This window comes from Sarcophilus harrisii, chromosome 2 (genome assembly GCF_902635505.1).
Source record: "Sarcophilus harrisii chromosome 2, mSarHar1.11, whole genome shotgun sequence".
NCBI classification, from domain to species: Eukaryota; Metazoa; Chordata; class Mammalia; order Dasyuromorphia; family Dasyuridae; genus Sarcophilus; species Sarcophilus harrisii.
In genome coordinates, this window is record NC_045427.1 from 96,322,950 (window position 1) to 96,348,069 (window position 25,120).

Genomic DNA, 25,120 nt, shown 5'->3' on the forward strand with positions numbered 1-25,120 from the left:
CTTGATTTTGGGCACTACTCAAGGGGAAAAAGCTTAGGAACCATCCCAGACATAAATGTGGGCTACTTAATATCATCTACTTAAAATTAAGATGTCTCTCAATTATTTAAATTATCGTGGTCCATGACATAAACTTGAACCTTACACTTTTATATAGAAAAAATTTAGCTAGTAATATGTGATGGAATTTGTTGTACTTATTTTGGATTTTAATAGCAGAAACCAATACAATTATTTGAAGTTACTTTCAATACTGTAATCAATACATGCACGACTTTGAACAAAATGAAAAACAGAAAAGAAATATGTCAGGAGACAGCCCATAGCTGTTGGGAATAATTCTACTATCTACTATCCAGAAATATAAATCTACTGCTACAATTTTTTGGCTTTCTGCAATACAAATAACTTTTGGAGAGGTTCCTTTTTTTCCACTTAAACTAATGGACTCTCATTTTTGTTTGAAATCACTTGTAATTGCAATTAACCAAGAGAAATAACTACTTTATCCCCTACAGAGTTTAGCATAATCTTTAAACACAAAAATTACAATAGTTAAGAAACATAGGCTATGTGTGAAACATATATAAGCTTAGGTTTGAATATCAATTAATGAGAAATGATTCATCTGATTAGCAGACCTATACTGGGGCTTTTGAGAGTAATTAAATTTTATCAAACTTAAGGCAACTGAATTTTTGGGTGCTAAATCATAATTTTAATTGTATCAACACACATATAACTCAAAATAAAGCCTGCAGAACATTTACATTTCTCATATACTTCATCAACCACTATACACATAGAACTCTTATTTTAATGAATGTGACAGGAATTGTAAAATTGCTATGTTACAGTAAAATTCTATTAGAAAGACACAAAGATGTGCTTCTTAAACACTGAGGAATTTAAAAAGGCTATTCTAAAGCAGTATTTCTAGTAAGAACATTTAAAAATAGTTTAAATGCAATTTAAGATATTTTTCAAAATATTGCCTAATTTTGTAATTTGGGCAGGGTTATAGTCAAGAATGTTTCCTCCTCACTACTGAGGCTATAAAATAATATGACATCTATCAGTTAATAGTATGGCTCTCAGAGCTTATTGGCTAACAAGCGTTCTAAAACATCATGAATTGCTTTTTGTTTTATGTATCATTTGGTAGTTTTAGTTTTATATAATTCGCATTTTAGTTTGTTTCTATCTCTTGTCCCTTTCTAATGGCAAGGTTAGTCTTTGGCCCAGCCTCCAAGGCCTGTCATAATCTCATACAATCCTATTCATCCAACTTAATTTCTTACTCCAAAGGAAAATATATATGAAAAGGTAATATTTTCTTTATTTTCCATTTCTTCAACAAAATTTTCCCTAATTATTCTCATCCCCTTCCCTCATTTTTTTTCCTCTTAATTTCTACTATATCTATATTGCAAATTTTACTACTGTATATGATTACATACAGAGTTGATTGCTTCTTAATAGTTTTATGACATCACTCTTAATAGTATCATAAATTCTTTAAGGGCAAAAACCAATTCAAAGGCTTTTCTGAAAATGCACTCACAGCTTCTATGACATTGGCCCTAATCAATCAATTGAATATGGTAAATGCTATACAGACTTATGGTTCATTAGATACACAGAATGTTTCATTCAACAGAACTTAGTTAATCCATGTCAGCAAAACATTTTCGGAATGGGTCACTGGAAAGACATGGAAATAGTTAAATTATTTAGAACTAGATGTTATCATGATATTTAAAATGAATTCTAGTTTAACTTTATATTTTTAATGCTATAAGCAAATGATATTTTTCATTTCAGAAAAATCATAATTTAAAATAAGTAATATTTGCAACCAGACATCTCATAGAGAGGAATATAATGGGAGAAACTGACCCAACTCACCAACTGCTCTTCATCACTCACATTTTTAGCACGAAATTATAGTTCTCTGTATGGAAAATATATGTGATCTAAATGACAAAGAAATAAGAACTACACTATAGTGAAACATCTGGGGTTAAATTATTTAACATGATGTGGCTCTATAACTTAAATGTATAGATAGTAATAACAAGTCAGTTTAGTGAAGTATTTATAATAGGTGTTTCTTTTACTTTGGGGTAATGGTACACAATGGCTATGCCTATACAATACCAGACATCAAAATGAAAACTGAAAAATTCTGAAAAAGTATGAGTGTCTTGTCCTTAAACATCCAGCTATTAAACAACATTGATTCCTAATGTAGTACTAGGCAAACAATAAAAACTTGTTGAACCAATATAACTCTTTTACTGGATTTTCTGATTTTCATTTGGGATGTTTCTGATATGTAGACATTGGTGCATATTATGTACAACGCTGGCATTTAAATATAGTCCATTCTATTTTTTAAAAAATTATTTACTGATTGGCTAAAAGAATGAAGAACTCAATAAATTTGTTCTGCCTATTTGTATCTCTTTAGGAATTATTTAAACATTTTACTGACTTTTCAAAATGCAATAGCTATTAGAGGGAAAAAGCACTAAACAGATACACTAAAGCAGCTATTATATAAACACTAAAGTAAAAAAGTTACTTACGGTCGGCAGCTTTTCACGAGTGTTTTTAGAACATTTTCTACAGAACTGGGGGGAAAAGCCATTGAATCAATTAGATTGAGGTATTTTAAGAACAACATAATTAATTCAATAAACAAAAGACTGAATTTTAAATCTATGGTGACACTGATGCAATTAGACACCATCTGTTTACATGCAATAACTAATCCTTTAGGCATTTAGGCATAATCATAAAAATGAAAACAGTTCTTAAATCTACTTTTTTCTCTTCCCTGCTATTACATGCAAGGAAAAACTAATCCAGTGGGCAAAGAAAAATCACTTTCATTCTTTACTAACAATCTCCATATCTAAACACTGCATATGGCATACAGACACCAACACAGTCCATCAAGGACACAACAGTTTTAATTTTGAAGCCTAATTGCTAGTTTTCAGTGAAGTCTCTACATAAATAAGAAATTACAAACATATCAAAATCTGCTGTGCATGCATTTATATTTATTGTCCTCCAAAAAGGAACTTTTTTTCCCCTGTAACCTGACCAGGTAACTTTTCAAGACTCTTTGTTACTTGTTGACAATGACAAATGTTTTTCAAGAATAATATTTATTTAGCTAATTTAATCTGAAGGGCTTAACCACTGTTCTAAATAAAAAATGATTAACATATTCATCTATCAGGTAGAGATTTTGTAGGTAATTTTTTAAAACCTGCAACAAATGTTGCTTTATTTTTTTAAGTTACAGCATCCTTTCATTAATATATATTATCAGGTTTTTATTGAAAATGTGATTATAGCAGCTGACACTAGAGATAAAATATACCCTATTAATAACAAAATATCAAAGGGTAAATAATAAGCAGATTCTAACCTATGTCTAAAGGGATAGTCAAGGACTTTGATCTGAAATCTTACAGTTGTTATGTCACTTGTAGTACAAAATATCTATCTATATGTGTGTAAATATATATACACACATAAGCATAACATAAACATAAAAGAATTAATTCTCATAATTTTTAGTATTTATTTATTTATTTTGAATCAGGGAAGTATTATCAGGTTAATTTCCCCAAATGAAAACTTGAAGTTCTTACAGAAATCTGTATTAAATAACATTCAATAATACACAAGTGACATGAAAGTTTATCCAATTTTCCTAAAAAGAATAAATTTGAGATATCCAAATGACAAAATCACAAATAAAATGAAGCAGACATATAGCATAATAACAAGAGATGTGAAACTTTGATTTCCACTACTTGAAGAGATAATTTTCTTTAAAACTAAAGTACTACAAGATTAAACAAACTCTTTAGTAAACCTGGATACATCTCTGATAAAATTAGGTTCTGAAAAAGAAAAGAAGGCCATAGCCAGAGAGCCATCATGGAACATTTCCCATATAATTTTTGGTTGATTTTGCTATGAAAGAGAATGCATTCTCTTTTGACAAAAGGCTAAAAAATTCAGAAAGGCAGAAAAATGGTGATGAAGAGTTTAGTTTACAGGTCCCCAAGACTATTTGTTTCTCTTGGTAGACAGCCAGACTTTTCAATTGGATTTAAAATACCTGAGGGCAAGGGATGCTGAGGTTTACCTTTTTAGAACCCCTAAAATTGCTTAATGTCATGCTGGATACAGAGCAGACATCCAATACATTTTGGTCAACCAACACAAGTCGAAGGTAGCAAATTTTAATCAAGATTGTTAATCCTCTTAGTTTATAACATAAAACTAAATTTGGAAATTACCTAGAGAACTAATAAGATTTCATTATAGAGGAAAGAAGAGAATCATTCAGGTTCCTAGTCAAATAAAATATTATGAGACACTTTTAAAAAAAATTCTAGAATGGCAAAGTGAGGGAATAAATGGGTAATACTTAACAGGTCAGAGCATAACACAATGTACAAAGTGTTTAAAAATATTTCTTCAAATTGATTTTTACTGTTTTTAGGTGGATAAATGACATTTAAAAGTGGTCTAGATGCCATACAGTTATCCTGCTGTTTCCATTACAGTAATTTTGTTAGTGCACCAGCAGTCTTTTTACATGTTTTCATGCCACTGAATAAAGAAGATTAAATAATTCTAAAAAGGCAGTCACTGGATGCTGCATGGTTTTTCTCTCTGCCCCATTTTAGAAAGAAAGGCAGCTAACTATTACTTGGTGACTGCCAACACAACAGAAAAGAGAGAGATATGTGTGAATGTGATTAATTTCCTCCAAATAAAGCCAATTTACAAACCCATCCTTACATAAAATGTCTGTATCATTGGATTTAGGTTCTTTATCCAGAAAAGGGTACAGTCTCTCTAACCTGTGATATCTGTATATTGACCTTTTGTGATTCTTGTAATCTCTCAAGATGGAGGGAACAATGTTTCTGTTTAAAAATAAAATGAAAGGTTAAGGCTAGATGCTACTGTTTATATTTCACTAATTTTTAAAGGAAGTGAAATATACCACAATATGTTTTTCCAAGAGTTGGAAATTTATTTTATGACAATGAAGACGTAATTCTAACTTCCACTCTTTTGATGATGATGATGGTATTATTATTAAAAAACAATCTATGCAATAACTAGGGAAAATAAGGTTTTTAGCTTTATTGGTGGGTGCCCCCACATCACATTTTCTCTCACAAAAGACATGTTAAAATTAAAAGAAAACAATCCCCTTCAAACAATGCTTTGCAAATAAATTTAGTACTATTATGAATTCCTTTAGGAAGTCATCAAACTTAATGCCATATCTCCAACAGATGAGTGACTACAAAGACAGTCCCTTCTATCAGGAGCAGGCTTATGGAAGTGGGCTAAACCAAACTTGAAGGTCTCTGCTTCCTGAGAGATCTACCTTTTAAGCCCCTGAAATAAAGTTTACTTTCTAAGCTCAAGTGTAGAATTTGATGGCTATGTGACCATCACAAATAACATTCAAATCTCAAGGAGATCTTACACATATCCAGAGCAGTTTTTGGTTTCACTAACAATTCTGCACTTGATCTTTGCTTAAGAGAAAGTAAATGCACATAGGGTAATATTAGAAACTCTAGTTTTGCTACAATCAATTCATATTTCCCTTAATTCTCTTATGACTTAACATAGTTACTACTCACACAATCTTCTCCATCAAGCAATTTCCAAACACTTCATTTTGAAGAAGCGTTCACTTTGACATGCTTTTTCTAAACCTAAATGGACACCAAGTCCTACCAAAAGTTAATTAGTCAAACATTATCCATTTTACATTTAAACCTTCAAATTCTGATGTTTGTCAGTTTAATTAGCAGGTAGCCATTTTCCAACTGCCACTTCACACAAAATATAGTTCTAAATAATTCCACTATTAGAAAGGTTTAAATACAGTGCGACATTCTCATCAACAGTGGTGTAATGTTAACATTGGTTTTTCATTACAATTATTTATAGGAAAAAAAGTTATACCTGTGTGACACGTGTTATAATATAACCAACCAAACATGCAAAAGAAACATAGTAATAATCCTTACCACCTATGTAAAACATTAAGGACAATTGTTTTAGGTGAAGACAAGCCTGGTCGACTTGAACTGAATATGAAAAAAGAAATATGTACAGAAAAACTTTAATGAAGTCTTATTTTATTTTTTTTTTTTTAAAGACCATAATCGCAGCAATGACAATTTAGGGAGGAAATGCTTATATCTTGGCAACAATCAAATACTTAATTTTTAATCTCCAAATAAATATAAAAAATGAAAATACAATGTTCCCAAAACACCATGTGAGAACTAATCGCACTGCCTATCAAGTAAATAGCTTTGCACTCTATTTTAAACTGTGGTTGTAATGGAAAGACTACAGGACTTAGAGCTGAAGGACCCATGTTTAAAACCTAGCTCTACTGATCTGAACACTTGTTTCTTTATAAAATGAGGACATGGGACTCTTTTAAGGTCCCTTTCCAACTGTGAATTCTATGGGATTACCATAGAACCATTGAAGAAAATATTTGTTTCATTCTATTAGATAAACACTGCAGTTAGAAATCTTGAGTGCATGTCTGGCAATAGCTCAAGTTCAAAGATGTAGCTTTTCCAGGAAACTATCCATATAAGACAAGAATGCATCATTCTCAGGTAGTATGTGAAGAAGCAATTTCACAATATGAATTTAAATGCAGTTTTAAGCACAAGAACTCAAAGCGTAATTTGAAAAATCAATAAAATATCCAATACTCAGAAAAGCTATTACCAGGAAGAAATAAAACATGTAATTTCTTCAGAAGTACATATATATTAGAGAAACACTGAAGAATACATAAGGAAAAGAACATCACTAAAAAGCAGAAGTTGGTTAAAATAACTTCTGTTTTAAAGTGTAAATTTTGTCCTTCAGAAATTTTTATGTCAAGATATTTTCATTACAACTATTGACTTTATATATAGAGCTTTTTCATGGTTTCCAATATTTTGGTTAACTAATTTGACTACTTTGTAAAAATATATCTATATTGACAAAAAAAGGCTAAGGAATTTGTCTAAAGGTCCATTGAAAATCTCAGAAAAAAAAATTCTTATAAACACTTTTAAAGTCCTTGAAGTCTAATAACATGTCTAGACTATTACTCAAGTTTTCACAAAGTATAGACAGATTCCATTTTAATTTTTTAGTTAATTTTTCTAGGAATGGCACAAAAATATTTCAAATTACTCCATGAATATCTGATATGTCTATATATCTGTAAGTCACTGCATAAATTTTTATTCCAACAAATCTGCTTTCAGGTGTTTTGAGGAATTCCTCCCGTTTAGATAAAGACATTTTAGAAAATGGCACCAGCTTTAGCCCTATCACTAAATATATGGTACTTAATTCTTTGGGTAGCAGTTTAAACATGAAAAACCCACACACAAAAAACAAATCATTTTAGGGTTTAAGAGGCATATATTTGATTGGGGGGCAAGGGAAAAGGGAAGCAAAGTTTCATTTATAATTCTAAAAATAAGAATGCTAAATTACTTAAAAAGGAGGGATTAACATTTTTGATAGTTCATCCATCTCATTACAAGAAAAAAAAAAAAGGTTAAAGGCAAGAATTATACAATTTGACCATAAAAGATTTTGCAGGACAATGATGAGATATTTCGATGTTTCAACATTTCAGAAAGAAGTATGCTGGAACATTTGTTACACAATGTTGTTTCTGTCAGATGAGCTCTAAAAAAAAATTAATATTTTTAAATGCCCTTCTCTGATTATATTCTTTATAAATCCATTGACTTATAAAATAGCTACATAATGCCCATCTAAGTAGAGGTTGTATGGGACAGAAGGAATATTAAAGAGTATTTACATGAACTGGCTTGAAATCTTGCCTCTGCTATGTGACCAGGTGAGTATGGCTAAGTCACTTTAACTCTCAGGGCCTCAGTTTTCTTATTTGTAAAATTAAGGGGTTAAGACTAAACGATTTCTAAGTTTCCATGGTTTCTTTTAGCAATATAATTTTGATTCTATAATAATTCTGAATTAGAACAAAGCCAATGCCATAATGCAATACTAGGATATTATGAATCCATTCCCAAAGAACCCTAATAGTTTTACTCTAATCCTTACAACTCAATTGAGGGGTGGAATGGAGAGGAGCTGTGGATTATTTTGTCTTTTTTTACTAGCCTATCAGAGAGTACATTTAGGTTTGAAAAATGGATGAATGACTGATTACTTTCAAGAATACAACTCCAATTCTGTCCTTTATCCTGAATTCTAGGTATTCACTTACAAATGCCTACTACTACATCACTACTTGGATGTCCTCCTGGTACCTCAAACTAAACATGTAAACATGTAAAAAAACTAAACTGTCCTATCCCACTTCCAATCTGCTCACTTTTAACTTACCTATTTCTGTTGATTTAATACATTCTGTAAGACATTCAGGTTCTAAATGTGATTCCTTCCTCTCCTTTTACCCTGCTTCTTCCCACCATGACCCATTATTTACCAAATCACAGTACCTTTTAATGAATACTCTTCATTAACTTTTACCATCTTCATTATCTTTTTTAAAAATTATTTTTATAATAGCTTCCAGATCTATCTCCCTAATGCTAATCTTTCCAATTTTTCTTTCACAAATTAAAATTAATGTACAGGTCTTATCACATCAGCTTCCAACTCATTCTTCAGTAGTTTCCCCTTGACTAACATAATAACATACACATTTAATCTATAATCAATATTTCCTAATTTTATTCCAACCTACCCTTTTCAATTTTACTTCCTATTATTATTTCCTTTCATATATTCTATGCATTTACTATTCTTTATTTTGCCTACTCCTACCTTCTGTCCCTTTATACATATATTCTCTTCTGGGAATTAACTCTCCTCATTTATTTCCTTACTGAAATTCGTTTCTTCCTCCGGGGTAGGGTGGGGGTAGGGGGGTGGAATATATGTAAATATAAATATATATATATATATATATATATATATATATATATATATATATATATATATATGGGTTGTATGTGGAGGTGTGTGTATACACGCACACACACACAAAACATCTTATATTTCTATATCTTCTAACACCCTGTGAAATAGTGCAAGTATTGAGACAAAAGGAAACTGAGGTCTAGAAAGGTGCAATGATTTGCCCATGGTCACACAATAAGCATTGGAGTAAAAACTCAAATGCTGCTATTTATGTTCTTTCTACTATTACCATTTTACCTCTATCATTTCCTGCCTCAAGAAGCTTACAATCTTACAGGAGGGATAAGTACATAAATCACTATTAACACTTTAAGAGAGGCCCACACAATATGACACAGGGAACATTTCTAACTAAGAAGGAGAGTAGAATTGGGGAAGGCTTCATGGAGAAACACCTGATCTTAGTTCTAAGCCACTATATAAACAAACTACAATTATCTTGGCAGCCCTGGCACCTTATACCACATAGTAACTTTACAAAGAGGTATACTGCATGATGAAATGAAAATATGCCACCTATTAGCAATAGGTGATATAGATTTAAAATAAAACTCAAAGATTAGCAACACAAATATACTCACCATATTTATGATTCATTCCCTTGAATAATAGAGAATTATTTATATTAACTTAAACCAAATTTATTCAAAACAAGAGGAAATAAATACAAAGGTGACCTATAAAAATACTTACTGTCTGGAGGAACTACATCATAAAATGATTAAAGGGACATATCTGGATATTTACAAATAAACCTTAATTTAGCAGAGAAAAGGTATAAAAAGCAAAGTAGAAAAAACATAGAAAAACCAGAACATGTTCTGGATTTAAATTCTTCACTTAACCCAAGAGACCATTTCATATTTATAACATCAGGGAGCTGAACTAGATGATGGAAGGCGGGGGAAATGGAAATATTTCTGTCACATTAAGAAGACAGACTTTCAAAATATGAGGTAAAAGAACAAATAAATCAGATATCTAGGAAAAGATTTATTAGAAGCTCTAACTAAAAATAATTTATACTATTTTGACCCTCATGTACCAAAACATGGAAAAATGAATATGACTGGTAAGGACACCCACCCTAAAGCAGTGGGGGTGGAGGATATAGTCATCATTATGGGATTAATCATCATTAACCAGAAGATTCACACATTCTGTAAGGACTAGTATAAGGTTCAAAGACAACAATGGGAGATGTCAAAGAACCAGCAGCTGCATGTGAAAGCCATATATAGCCCAAGAACCATGGTTTATATATCACTTGAGTTAACCATGAAATAGGGACTTAAACCAAGGAATATGAATATAACTTATGTCAGGACAAATGCAGAATCCTTTATAAAATTATAAAGGTTTGCTTAAAGGAAGATATACATATATTTTTAAATGCTTAAATATAAATTTGCTTGATTTCACACTCCCAATATTGATTTTTTTTTTTTTTAAATCAGTCAGTTCCCTAAAGTCTATAGTCCTCCAATATGTATTTGAAATAGAATACTTACTTAGGAAACCAATTTAATCCCAGGTGTTCTGTTTTGGAGTATAATATTCGTTCTACCATGTCATAAAGTGGTCTCCAGGGTAACTCCAAGTCATCTCTGGAAAGAAGTTCTTTTTTCCTAAATTAAAAATAAATTGTAATTTTATTTTTAAATCAGGTGCGGTATGAGCATTTAATAAATATTATTAAAAAATGAAAAACATAAGCCTCCCCTAAAAGCATTTCATTTTAGAAGAGAGTTTTACCTTTTCACCATGTAAATGAAGGCAATGGGCATAAATGGATCCAAAAGAAATTAATACTTTTAATGCATTTTTATTAAGAAGCAATACAGTGAAGTGGAATAAATCAGTTAAAGAGGTGATGATGTAATTAATAAGTTCTTAAAATGAAAATGGGGGAGGGAAGGAGAGAAAAACATCCCTATATATTGCCACTGGGTTAAATGTTAGGATTACTACAGGTGTGACAAAGAAGAAATACATTAATATTCTTGGCTTTAGATATCTAAATAGAAATGCACAGAATATTTGATACAAAATGAAAAACAAGGAGAGTGGACCAGAAAAACTTGATATGGAACCAAAGTATCTACCTTCAAATTCTAACAATTGGGCTTCTCTCCCCCTCCCCCTCATAGTATTTTATTTTTTCAATTTACATGTAAAGATAATTTTCCTTACTCATTTTTGTAAAACTTTGCATTCCAAATTTTTCTCTCTCATCTCCCCCCTCCCACATGAAAACAAGCAATCTGATATAGGTTAAATATGTACTAGACTTTTAAACATTACCATATTTGTCATATTGTGCAAGAAAAATCAGATGAGGAAAAAAAAAACACGAAAAGAAAAAAAAACAAGAAGGTAAAAATACTATGCTTTGATCCACATTCAGTCTCCATAGTTCTTTCTCTGAATGTGATTGGCATTTTCCATTCCAACTCTTAATGAAATTCCCTTGAATCAACACATTATTAGAAGAGTCAAGTCCATCAAAGTTGATCATCATATAATCTTATTGTTACTGTGTACAGTGTTCTCCTGGTTATACCCATTTCACTCAGCATCAATTCATATAGGTCTTTCTTGGCTTTTTTGAAATCAAACTACTCATCATTTCTTATAAAACAATAATATTCCATTACCTCGCCATATCATAACTTAACTTCTTGGGATGTCAATAGCCTCATCAAGAAAATGAAGGTACTAGAACAGATATTCTATTAAAAAGTCCCTTCTACCTGTAAACTTTGGGCACATGGAGATCATTCACTTAGGTCATGCAGTTCACGACTTGTCTAAGGCAAAGGAAGAATAAATCTTATCCAAAGGCAACATAAAGACACAGTGAAGTTATGAAATATCATTGTACACACACATGCCTATGTGAAAATTCTCACAGGAAGGAGAAGACTAATGAAAAGAAAAATAGAATAGATATTATGGTTGAAGTATATTATAGAAACTCAAGTCAGATGAAGAAAATAGGTAAAGACTTCCAAAAATACATCACATAGCTCAGACAGGAGTGAGCTAAAGAACTGATGAAGAATTTGGAAACTTCCAACTTTCTAGATATTTTATAGCATTTTATGAAGGCTAACAGCAGGCCAACTGAAGAAGTCTTGGCTTGTTGATAATTTCATCCTTCAAAAGATGAAGTAGAGAAAATGAAAAGTTGTACAAGTCTAATTATAAACAAATTACCTCCTACAGAAGAGGAATGAGAATAAATTATTTAAAGCAAAGTTTTTCAATCTTCGAAGTATGAACTTGTTTTGTTCTAACATCTTGATAACTGTGCTTCAAAATGATTGAGTTTTTTATTTATTTTTATTTTATTTTATATTTTTCTGAGAAAGGATGCCTGGGCCAAAAGGGTCCATGACACAAAAAAAGTTAAGAACTGCTTTAAACTCAAAGGCCAACAACTATGACTTTTGATTCCTAGCAAAATGGCTTTTGAATAGTTGGAAAAGGAGAGACTGCTATATATGGTTAAAAACAAAACATGCCAGGTTTACCTTATTTCCTTTTTTGAGAGAGTTACTATACTAGAGGGTCCAGGATATGTCAACGTTTGTATATTCAAATTACAGGAAGGCATTTGACAAAGTCTTCTTCCCAATCCTTGTAGATGAGAAAGAGATGGACTAGATGATAATACATTTGGATATTTTTGGAACTAAATGAAGGGATCAACGGACTGGAGATTAATGGATTAATGTTAGCCGAGTATAAAAGGGTTCTTGGCTCTCATCTATCACAAAAGTACAGACCAAGTTAAGTATAGTATGCTTGACTCCAGTGCCCAGTCAGAGCTCATTTTTAAGAGAAATAGTATGGTGGACTGGAAAGTCCTAGATTTAGAGTCAGAGAAACCTGATTTTAATCTTGGCTTTCCTAAACATAGCCCTATAGGACCTTAATAAAAATGAAACCATGGTCCTCAGTTTACTCATTTGTTAAATGAGAAGGCCTGACTAGATAATCTTCAATGTTCCTTCTGGGTAAAACTCTTAGAAAACTTAGAAATATATTGCTTAGTTCTGAGCACTACACTGAGAAATAAAAATAGGTAGAAACAAAAAATCTCACAGTGCTCCTGAAATATATCCAAGGATGCAATCATAAGAGGACTGTTTGGAAAACCTAAGAATGTTTAATCTTAAAAAGACATGAAAGAGACTTCTGATACCTATAAATGCTTGTTTTCATTAACCCATAGAAATAATTTTCATCTGTAGGTGAAAATTGTAGGAGACTTCAACATTCTATAAGGAAAAACTTATCAGAGTCGCCATTAAGACATCTCTGAGACTACTTCACATTTCTCAGATCGACTGATATGACAGACAATTCTGATTAATATTGGAAGGGATGTGGGAGAAGTGAGGCACTAACGAAAGCACTGTTCATGGAGTTGTGAACTGATCCAACCATTTTAGAGAGCAATTTAGAACTATACTCAAAAGGACTATAAAACTATGCATATCCTTTGACCTAGCAATACCACTACTAAGTCTGTATCTCAAAGAGCTACTTTTTAAATCAGGAAAGAGAGAATGACCTTTTTTATTTTGCCATATTTATAGCAGCATTTTTTGTAGTGGCAATGAAATGAAAACTAAAGGGATGTCCGTAAACGGGAGAATAGCTGAACAAGGTGTGGTACATGATTGTGATGGAATATAACTGCGCTATAAAACATGATGAGTAGGATGCTTTCAGAAAAACCTGGAAAGACTTACATGAAGTAATAAAGAAAAGCGAGCACAACCAGATCACAGTACACAGTAATAGCAATACTGTGATGATCTACCTAAAGAAAGACCTGATTGTGACTGAATACAGACTGAAGCATACTTTTTTTTTTTTTAAGCTTTTTCTTGAGGGTTTTGGTTTTTTGGGGAGAAGACCTGTTTTCTTTCACGACACGACTTTTATGAAAATGGCGGTGGGAAGGAAGGAGAGAATCTGGAACTCAAAGTTTTAAAAACAGATGTAAAAATATTGTTTTAGACATTACTGGGGAAAATAAAATATTAAAAAACACATATCATATGATGATCAACTATAAATGACTTAGCTATTCATAGCAATACAATGATCTAAGACAATTCCAAAGCACTCAAATGGTGAAAAATACTATCCACTTCCAGAGAAAGAACGGATGGGAATCTGAATGAAGATCTTAGGATACTATTTTTCACTTTACTATTTTTGTAGTCTGTTTCTTTTCTATGTTTTCTTTCACAATATGGCCAATATGGAAATATGTCTTGTGTGATTACATGTATACAGCCTATTTCCAATTGTCTGTCTTCTCAGGGAGGAAGAAGGGGAGAGAACATGGAATTCCAAATTTTAAAAGTCAATGTTAAAAGTTGTTTTTACATGGAACTGAAAAAAAAAATACTATAAAAAAAAACAAAAACAAACAAACAAAAAAAAACAGTTGCCCATAAATATAATAGATAGCCTTAAGGTGTAAAGTTGCCCTATCAGTGAAAATCATCAAGTGGAAAATGAAAAATAAGTTGCTGAGTATGATGTAGAGAATGTTCCTGCCTTGGCATGATTTGAACTAGTGTCCTTGAAGTTCCTTTCAGTTCTATGAACCTATGTCTAAGAGTCAAAGAATTCAGAAAACAGTGAATTTTCATCATAGATATCAGGAAATCAATCATGAAAAAGGTGACTATTATAATAAAGTTACAAATATATTAACAGTATTCACCAAAAAGTTTCTAAGTAGAAATTATTTAGTTTCCCATTAGGGAATTTAAATTTCCTAAAAACCCTTCTGGGAAAAAATTCCAGAAAGATTCCAACTTACTTTAAAAGATTTATCAAGAGACGGGCAAATCCCTGCATCATGCTGATCTCCAGCTTTGGAATTGATACCAGCTCATATAATAACTTGATAAAAAGTACATGATCTTCTTTGCTAAATTTTCTTCCATAAAGCCGAATATATCTAAAAAGGGGGGAAAACATATGTTAAAGAAACACATAATCAATGTTTTTTTAAAAAGCATATATCCTACCAGTCATTTCTATAACATTTCCATTTTTGTATACTTTTGTCACTTTTTTCTCCAATTCCATTTCCCCTTAAGATATCAATATGCAAACAATTCTCATATTTACTTTTTGTAAAGAATTATGATTTTAAGTAGTAAAAGTATTATAATATTTGAGATATAATCATCCTAGAGAGACAATATTTAACACAAATTTTAAAATTCTACTTCTGTGTATTAATCCTTATTTCATCCCAAGGTACCTTGAAAACATAAATTTAGAATTCTTTTCACAGGCAAAATGTCTTTCAATAAACATAACTGCAGACTTTCTTGGAAGGATTTAAAAACAGAATCTAGAAGAATCATTTCTCATAATATACATTGTAAAGAGAAAGAATATTTAGTAGTAAGTGTAGAAGACACAATTTAAATTTTCCACAATAGGACCTTTAAAATGTGCATATAGAACTATAAAACGTATTATAGATCTGGTACTGATTTCCAAAAATTAAACCATATTAAAAATAAAATTATCTTGCTTTTTGCTAGCTGGGTCTGAGCTTATATTTCCTTTAAAAAAAAAAAAGTTTATAATTTCAAGTCAATACAAAATACATTAAAAAACTTTACATTTTAATAGCCTTAAACTTTCCCAAAAATATGCTTGAATTTAAATAACATGAACTATAAACAAGTCAGCAAAAGTCTATTAGTTTTTTTTAAAATAAACTATTGGATATTTAATAACAACAATAATATAGCATTTACATGTCACTTTAAGATTTGCAAAGCATCACCTCATCTTATACTTTTTATTCCTTCCACATCATAACTTTTTCCCATCAAGGTTTCAACATATCATGGGTGAACATATAAAATTAAATGAGGAGAGTTTTATGGAAGCCGCAGATAAAACTCTTAAAACTAGCAAATTAGACAGAAAGCCCATCACCAAACACTTAAATTCAGACTTCTCTGGTATAAAGAGAAACCCAAAACTTTTTTTGTGTAGATTTTCCAGATTGAAGGAAGCTCCACATCCTTCACCCTTAAGATGTACCATATTAAAGCATGATGTGGTCCTCCCAGACAAAGCCAAAATCAGTACCTACAGGTGGCCTTTCCCTTGATATTACCAAATCCTTAACTCCTTTTCCAAGTTATTTCTCCTATTCTACTGACTTCTTTTCTTTACCTACCAATAAAAGACCTAAGATATTCTATATACTTATAAAGGTAACCTTGCTCCAGTTACTTCTCAAGCAATAATTCCTCTTCTCTCTCTTTCATTGACAATGATAGACTGGACAGAAACTAATATGGGGATTCTCAGGTAAGGAAACTTCTACCAATGCACACCAGAACTTTCTCTATAACACAAAATCTTAAGAGGGCTGTCAGAGCAGTGAGAAAGAATTTTAATCCAGTGCTTCCTAGGCTTTCAATGTCAGCTCTTCAGCTATTACCCCATGCTACCTCACTAAGCTCTACACTTGCTGCTTCTTCCAATTTTAACCACTAGCTCCTCAATGCATTTTCAATACTTATGCTTCTCTCTGAGATCACTAGTGATTTCTTATCAAATTCAATGTCTTTTTTTCTTCTTCATAAGTCCTACGTATATCACCTGATCCTAGTGAAACAGAAATTTTTGGCCATTCATTCCATAGAAGCCATAGCATCCATGACACTCAATTTTCATGGTTTTCTTTTTATCTCTGACAGCTAGTTCTGTCACTTTATCCAGCTTTTCTTCATGCTTCAATTCGCTAAATATTGCTATTCTCTGAGTTTCTGTCCTCTTTTCTCTTAGCTGTCTCATTTACTTCTATAGTTTTAATTATCACTTCTATGAAGATAACTGACAAATGTACATATATATAAGTTTATCTCTCCAGAACTCTGGTTTTGAATTTCCAGTAATCAGCTGCGTACAGATACAGTTAGGTGGCACAGTGCTTAAAGCATGGGAACTACAGCCAGAAAGATTTGCATTCACTTTGACCATGGACACTACTAGCTACTTTCCATAACTATAAAATGGAGATTAAAACCAGCATCTACCTTCCAGGGTAGCTGTGAGGATCAAATGGAATAACATTTGTCAGGCATTTAGCACAGTGCCTGGCACATTATAGGCACTTAATACATGCTTGTCACTTTACCTCCCTGCCTCCACGATCCACTAATATCTTAAACTTGTGTTCCGAACTGGTCAAGTTTCATGGCCTGTATGCTCCTACTCCTCTACTAAACAAAAATACATACTCTCAACTTCTATAATGTTTTGATTATATCATCATTCTTCCAGGCTTGAAATCTCAGCATCCTCTTAAGAGCCTTTACATTCCCTTAGGATCCACATGCAATCTTTGCTGCCAGATTCTTAATCTCTTTCCCATTCTTTTCGTTTTTCAAGTTCTAGACTCCATTACCTTTCCTTTAGATTAGCATTGCAGTCTAGTTGATTTCCCTGTCTCCAGTTTCTCCTGGTCTCCATGTCACAAAATCTTAATATATCACTCTGATTATTTAATTCTTTTATTCAAAATCAATATTGTTACTGTCTTCCCATTACCTTCTGAATAAAGGATTAATTTGCCCATTTACAATCTTGTTTTAGCCTGTCTTCTACTCCTTTTATGTATTCTAAATTCTAGCCAATGTGAAACACCTTGCCTGTCTTTTCCTGCTCCAAGCTAACAGTCATACCCAAAATAGCCTCTTCTACTGCTTGCTGAATTCTTTCCTTTCATTCAGGGTCTAATATATATTTTACCTTCTCCATTTTGAAGGCTTCCAGTCTTTACTTACAGATGACTAATGAGTGGGAAATATATTACCTTTCAAAGCAAACCAGTCTACTTTTGGATAGACTATTATGAAGTGTTGCTTTAAAGTCAGCATGAATACATTTTGCTTCTTCACACAAGTTTTCAAATTTGCCCTTGGAAGTTAAGGAGAATGAGTCTAAAACCTTTTCAAGATTACAAAAGCTTTTTTTTTTTTTTTTTTTTTTTTAATAACTGCTCACTTATGCTGAGCTTAAAAGTTCACATATTCATGTGTACACACACAGACACACAAACCCCTCTAGTTCTTTTTCTGACAAATTTCAGTCATGTGCCTTCCATTCTGTATTTCTGAAGCGGAATTTTAAATCCAAGATTCAGACACTTAAGTCAAAAGTTTATTGGTTTCTAGAGTGGATCTAAACTAACTATAGTTCTTGAAATGTGGTCCCTTAGGATAATACTTTGATTTGCTTAACTTAATTTATGGTCCAGTAATGGTGCGACAGAATTAATGCTTATCAATTCTTAGTGTCTCTTTCATTAAAGTCAACTGATGAGTATATGCAAGACAGAGTATGGCACAACTTTCCCTAGATGAACAGCATGAAATTAATTTGTCAATCTGCATAATGGTCTCTTGATCTTATTCATGGTAATATATTAATTCAACCAAGATAATAAGTCAGCCATTTACTATGACACATATATTATATTTAACATAAAAAAGGGACAGACAATAAAGCAAGGAGAATTATGTAAAAACAAATGAGCAAAAGAAATACATCAGCATTCAGAGATGAGAACAAAAAAGAAAATTTTAAAACACAAATTTTGACATTAAAAAGTAGCATTACTGGGGCCGCTAGGTGGCGCAGTGGATAAAGCACCAGCCCTGGCCTGAATTCTAATCTGGTCTCAGATACTTAACACTTCCTAGCTGTGTGACCCTGGGCAAGTCACTTAACCCCAATCACCTCAAAAAAAAAAAAAATAGCATTATTGCAAAACCTACATTTTAAAAAATGAATAACATAGGATCACTCTTTTCCTCCTTTGTTATAAAAGCTACATTAATGAGTTTTACTAAGGCATTAAAAGAAATCAATAGAAACATATTACCCCTTATCGATTTGAAAAAAATTATTCAAATTCTAGATTCTACAAGATTCCTAGAAGTGAAGCCTAGTAGTACTTTATTGTGAAAATACAGAATTTGTCAGGCTCCTGAGACATACTAAGTCTTCCCTTATTTTCTACAATTTTCCCTCCACTTCCCACAATTAAGTAACTCCTATCTTTATATATAGCCTAATAAATTCTCACATTATTACCTCTCTGGAAACATCTGAAAATCCTAAAGATAATCAGAAGGAACTTAAATAAAATATAAATAAAACAAAATATTTCATAAAGTCAATGATAACAAATTCATTATCTTCCATCCTCACATAACAAAAACCAAATAGTAACAGGCAATACAAAGCTTTTTTAAAAAAATCTTCCCCCCCCCACATACACAACCTTTTACAATTAACGTAAATGCTTTAATTTTTAGTCTCACTAAGCTAACATTCAAATGCATGCCAGAAACAGTAACTATTTAATAAAATATAGGATGCAGTGAAATATTTGTTTCTACTATGCATTGAGGATGTTAGCCTAATTCATAATGTTGATTATGAAAACATATTAAAACAAAAAACTAATAAACTAATTAAATTAAACCATACTGTAGAAATGTAATAAAAAAAATTTAAAATTTGGGAGTAAAGTTCTGCTGCAAACTTTACCATTAATCAGTTTTTTAATTTCAGAACAAAGGGTTTAGCATAAACTGTCATAGATTAAACGGGAAGGTACCTTTTAAGTCATCTATTCAGCCTAAAACATGCAGTTATGTGCCTGTCACTGTACTGGGGATGTAAGGAAAGACATTAAATTTTTAGTTGCAAAAATTGAGGCTCAGACAGGCACTGGCTTGTCCAAGATTACTCAGGTACAAATTAACAGCACCAGGACTCAAAGTCAAGTCTTCTGACTACCTGCTGGGGGCTTTTTCTATTTTGTCAAAAGTGAGAAAATAGCCAAGTTTCCATCTTTACTTCAAAACAGCTTTAAAAAACACCAATCTCTCTCTCTCTCTCTCTCTTTTTTTTTTTTTTTTTAAAACAGGGAATAACAGATAAATTCCCATGAGTGAAAAACGTCATCAGAGGACTGGGGGAAAAAAGTAAGTAAAAACTTCTTAATTGTACTATATATACTCTCAGTGGCCTTGGCCACTTGGTCACCTTTTTAGGCTTCACTTTTCCTGCCTTTAAAAAAGTCTGTCTTCTTTTTATTCTCAAGTGCTTTATTTGTAAGTGGTACTTTCCATCTATAAGGGAAAGACCTCCCCCCAAAAAATCCCTTTTAGTTCAAAATCTAAGATGGAATCAAAACAGTTTTTAAAGGCAATTTTTTTTTTTAAAATCACAGCACATAATTAGCAAAAGAGAGAAGCTAGCAATGAACTAAGCAACTAGGAAAAACTAGAAAAAGCTCCAGTCCCTCATCACCAAATGCCTATTACAATATTTCAAAACATACTTTCTTCTTAGAGGCATCTTAATCTCAGTACATCCAAAAGAGAATTTTTTCCCCCCTTCAAACCCATACTTCTTCAAAATTTTCAACTACTGCTGATGCCATTACCATTCTTCCAATTATTGAATTGTACTTCAGCTTTACCTCCACTCCTCACCCCACTATTGATCAGCAACCAAATCTTATTTATATTTTCACAAATATTATATATGTCACTTCCCATCTCCTACCCTAACTCACACAATTATTGATCTAGTTTAGGCCTTCATCATCTCCAAAAGCTTATTAGATCTCCCAGTCTCAAGGCTTTCTTCCCACTCCAGTCAATCCTGACCACAATTCAAGGTAATTTTCCAAAAATCCAGATCTAATCACATTATTCCCTTCTCCTTCTAACACTCAATGAACTCTAGAAGCATCCCCTATTACCTCTATCTTAAGGAACAATTTTAAACTTCTTTTATAATATTTAAAGATTTAATAACCTAGCTTCTTTCTACCCTCTGTACTCTGTGTTCCAGCCACACTGGCCTACTCAAGTGTTTGTATCCATGGTGCTCAATATCTTATCTCTGTACCTTTGCACTAGTTGTCCCCTATGACATTCTCCTAACCTCTACCTTTTAGAATCCCAGTGTCCTTCAAGATTCAGCTTAAGTTGTCATCTTCTTCTTGAAGCCTTTCATGGTCCCCCTCAGCTATTAGTTTCTCCCTCCTAAAACTAGCTTTTGTCTTTATTGCATATATTCTGTACATATTCATGTATACATCATGTCTTCCTGTTACAAAGTAACCTCTGAGTACAAAGAGTTTGCCATGGTACCCTCAATTTAGGACAGTGTTTGGGCCATTAAAAAATGTCTTAATTGGTTAAGAGAAATGATTACAAAAACAATAATGGCCATTTGGAAAAGTATAGAGGGAACGAAATCTATGCTGGTAGAAACAGCACATACTGATGGAATCATCAAACCCCAAAGTGTGTTTTATAATTGTACACTAGTCACTAGTTTCAACAGCTAATATCATGAAAAGAGATGCTATTTTACTAGTAAGAACATTCATAAGAACCTCTAAGGGGAGTGGGGGAGATCCAATTATTTGGTATTTATTAACCACTGAAATGATACTTCTTTTACTTTTCCCAGTAATTTCTCCATCTCTTCTTCCTCTTTGGTTTAGACCACATAAATGGAATATATTCTCTTTTCCTACAAATGCTTTAAAAATTAAAATGTGCCCTTCATTCAAACGTTATCTTTTCAGCTCTTTCAGTCATTTCGCTATTTCTAACTTAACCATCATTTTCCAAATTCTATCCATCCTTCAAGGTCTAACCTTAAATGAAACTTTTTGAAATCTTCTCCCTGAAGAGTAAGGAACTAGGGACTATATTACATGAAAACTAATCTGATTAAAACTATATAGGGATGTTTAGTCTGGAGAAAAGAAGAGCTGGGGAGCGACAATTCTGTTGTTGATCAGTTGTGTCTGATTCTGAAACCCATTTGGGATTTTCTAGACAGAAAAGTACTTAAGTGGTTTGCTATCTCCTTTCTCCAGTTCATTTTATAGATAAGGAAGTGAGTTAAATAGAGTTAAATGATTTGCCTAGGGTCACACAGACAGCAAAGTGTTTAAGGCTACATTTGAACTCTGGATTTGTCTTCCTGATTTAGGGCCAGAGTTCTGTCCACTTTGCCATCCAGCTGCCCGTATTGTACAGAATCAATAGCTATCTTCAAACATTTGAAGCACATGGAAAACTGGATTAAACTTGCCCTGTTTGGTCTATCACAGCAGAAATAGGAGCAATGGGTGAAAAATGCAGAGGAATACATTTTGGCTAAAAGTAAGAAAGAATTTCTTAACAATTAGAACATGAAAAAGTGGAATGAACAGCTTTGGTAGGATTAAATTTTCCTTTACTTGAAGGTAATCTTCAAGAGAATGCCCATTTGTTGGGATATTATACAGAGGATTTCTTTCTGATTAGACTAGATGATCTCTGAAGCCTCTTCCAACTTTGGAATATCTAAACTCTGTGCCTCTATTCAGTTTCTTTTAGTACTACAACCCCCAAATTACCTACTTAATCCAATCTAAAATTTTCAGGAGACTCAAGTCTTACATTTTTTTTTCCCCTTGAGTCAATGAGGCTCTCTCTTCTCCTGAATTTAGGGAATTAGGCATTCATATCACGGATTAGTTTAAAATTAAATATGCTCTGTCTTATGACTGATAGCCATATATTTCCTGGATACCACAATCTCAATAAACTCAAACTGAATTAGTTGGCCTAAAATATGCCCTTTCTCTCAAATTTTCTATTTCTCTGAGGACACCTCAAAAGCTTATTACGTCTCTCAGCCTCAAGCCTTTCTTCCCATTCCAAATAATACTGAACCAAAATCAAAGTGATTTTCCAAAAATGCAGATTCAATTACATTATTACCTTCCTTCTAACACTCAACAAACTCCAGAAGCATCCCCTATTACCTCTACTTATTCTAAAAAGTCACACAGGATATTTATTGTCAAGTACCCCTTTCACCAAAGATTAAAAAAGACAAAATTATCTTTGCTCCTTATCCCACATTTTCCATATTAACTCAATCTCTAAGTCTTATAAATTCTACAGCAATTCTCTTAATTAACTTGGCCAGGTCCTTATTTTAGGTTCTCAACACCTGTGACCTACTACTGCAATAGCCAGTCTTACTTTAGAGTTAGGTCTCTTTACTTCCAACTTATTTTTCTATTCCACCCAATACACTGCTGACAACATCTTAACAATGCATGGGTATGATAACTCCCGATTATGACTGAGATAAAATTTAAATAGCGTATCCAGCATTTAAAGTCCTTCACCACCTAGTTTTCCAGGCATATTTTACATCTTTCCCTATTAATACTTTTATTTTGGTTTTTGGCCAAATTGGATGTACGGGGTGTTTTCCAATTTCTTTTTAAGACTTATTATGATCAGTATGCACTTAAGACTATTGGTCTAAAGAAGCCTAAAACAGGTCATTTTCGAGAAAAGAATGAGAGATAATTTAATTATCTTTAGATGTTTAGACATTAGAGGTCAAATACACACATGCAAATAAGTAATAGATCTGGAATCTGAACACTGGTCTTTTAACTTTATATGCTATTTCACTATACTACCATGCTCAATAGATTATCCCCATTTTGATCTGTTGGAATCCTTATCTCAAAACCCAGTTCAAATTGACTCCTTCATGAAGCCTTCTCCAATTTCCCCACCTCAATAGTGTCTTCCTTCTCAAACCTTCCTTGTATTTTGTCAGCACCTCGTTTGTCTTTAGCCAGCTACCATTCTTATACATTCACACAATATAATCAGAAAAGGATAGGAAAAAAATCCAAGATTTTCATTTTTTCTACCCACTTCAGATTATACTGTGTAAGAAGTCTTACACAGACCTTTACATCTTCAGTACTCAGTACTGTCATGTATCAATTGAATACTAAATATTAAGTTGATCTTGCATTAATAATAACAGCATTTTTTTAAGCATTGTAAGATTTGCAAAGCACTTTACAAATATCTCATTTTATCCTCACAACAACCCTGGCATATAGGCACTATTATCATATTCTTCATTTTACAGAAGAACTGAGGCTCAGAGAAGTTAAATAGTTTACCTAGGATCATATGGCTAACAAGTATCTGGAGATGGATGTCAATTCAGTACTTTCTGAGTACAAGTCAAAGTCCATTGTTCTACCCACTGCCCTACCATTACTTAGCTTTTCACTTGAGACTCATCTACCAACTCAATTAGAAGCACTTGAAGAGAAGACCAACTGCTCATATAATACAGTACCCCATCATAGTACATTATAAGATAATCACTGATTTAGAACATAAATTTCATAGAAAGGTGCCACATTGTTTAACTTAAAGTGTATAACATGGCAAACAATTTTTGAGACTTATGGTAGCTAAAAAAATTTCACACTCTATAGCTCACCTGGTTATGAGCTATTCAAAACATAACCAGGTTAAGCAAAAGACAGTCCATCACCAAGTCTGAACAAGCCTTTTCAGCTTGGTACGACCTCCAGAAACTCACATTCCACTGGCACAAATTTCAATAACTTTTGGTCCCTTCATGTCAAAATGAGGTTTATGGGGATTTTCACAGGAAAGAGATTTTTTTTTTATAGTATCTATAAATGAATATGAGAGTTAATATTTAACAAATATAGTAGTATCCTATTCAAACAAACAAGAACGTAAAAGCAGGGAAAATAAGTTGCAAAGATGTACTTATGTTTTGGGTCTCACGTACATTTAAAAAAATACACAACAAAAAACTTTTGTTTCTAAGCTACCGTTATGTCTGTTAAACGTGATTCTTCACTCTCGAAAATATCTTTTGTTTGACAGGAAGAAAGGTAGCATGGAGGCCTCCAAGTGAAAGGAAATCCATTAATCTCATAAAGTTGCTACATTCCCTTCCTAGACAATACAAATTGTTAGAAAGTTCTCCCCCAATTTTAGAACATTACCCATTTTGTTTATAAAATGGCAAATTCTACTGAGGTGGCAGCATGACATAATGAAAAGACTTATAGTGAGTCTGAAATCAGAGCACC

General features: G+C 32.4%; 1 protein-coding gene across 5 annotated transcripts in view; it reads right to left on the minus strand.

Annotated features, from left to right (window-relative positions):
• PSME4 (proteasome activator subunit 4) overlaps positions 1-25,120 on the minus strand; it is a 104,389-nt gene that overhangs the window by 73,942 nt on the left and 5,327 nt on the right. For 4 of the 5 annotated variants that reach the window (XR_004231704.1, XR_004231705.1, XM_031950470.1 and 1 more), the window contains exons 2-5: positions 14,918-15,058; positions 10,578-10,694; positions 4,899-4,964; positions 2,592-2,636 (exon numbers count right to left, since the gene is read on the minus strand). Coding sequence is in view for 3 of the 5 variants with exons in the window: in XM_031950470.1 (XP_031806330.1) it covers positions 2,592-2,636; positions 4,899-4,964; positions 10,578-10,694; positions 14,918-15,058 (369 nt within the window). In the remaining 2 variants the exon portion in view is untranslated. The remainder of the gene's footprint in view (positions 1-2,591; positions 2,637-4,898; positions 4,965-10,577; positions 10,695-14,917; positions 15,059-25,120) is intronic. The other variant, XM_031950471.1, reaches the window with a different exon arrangement.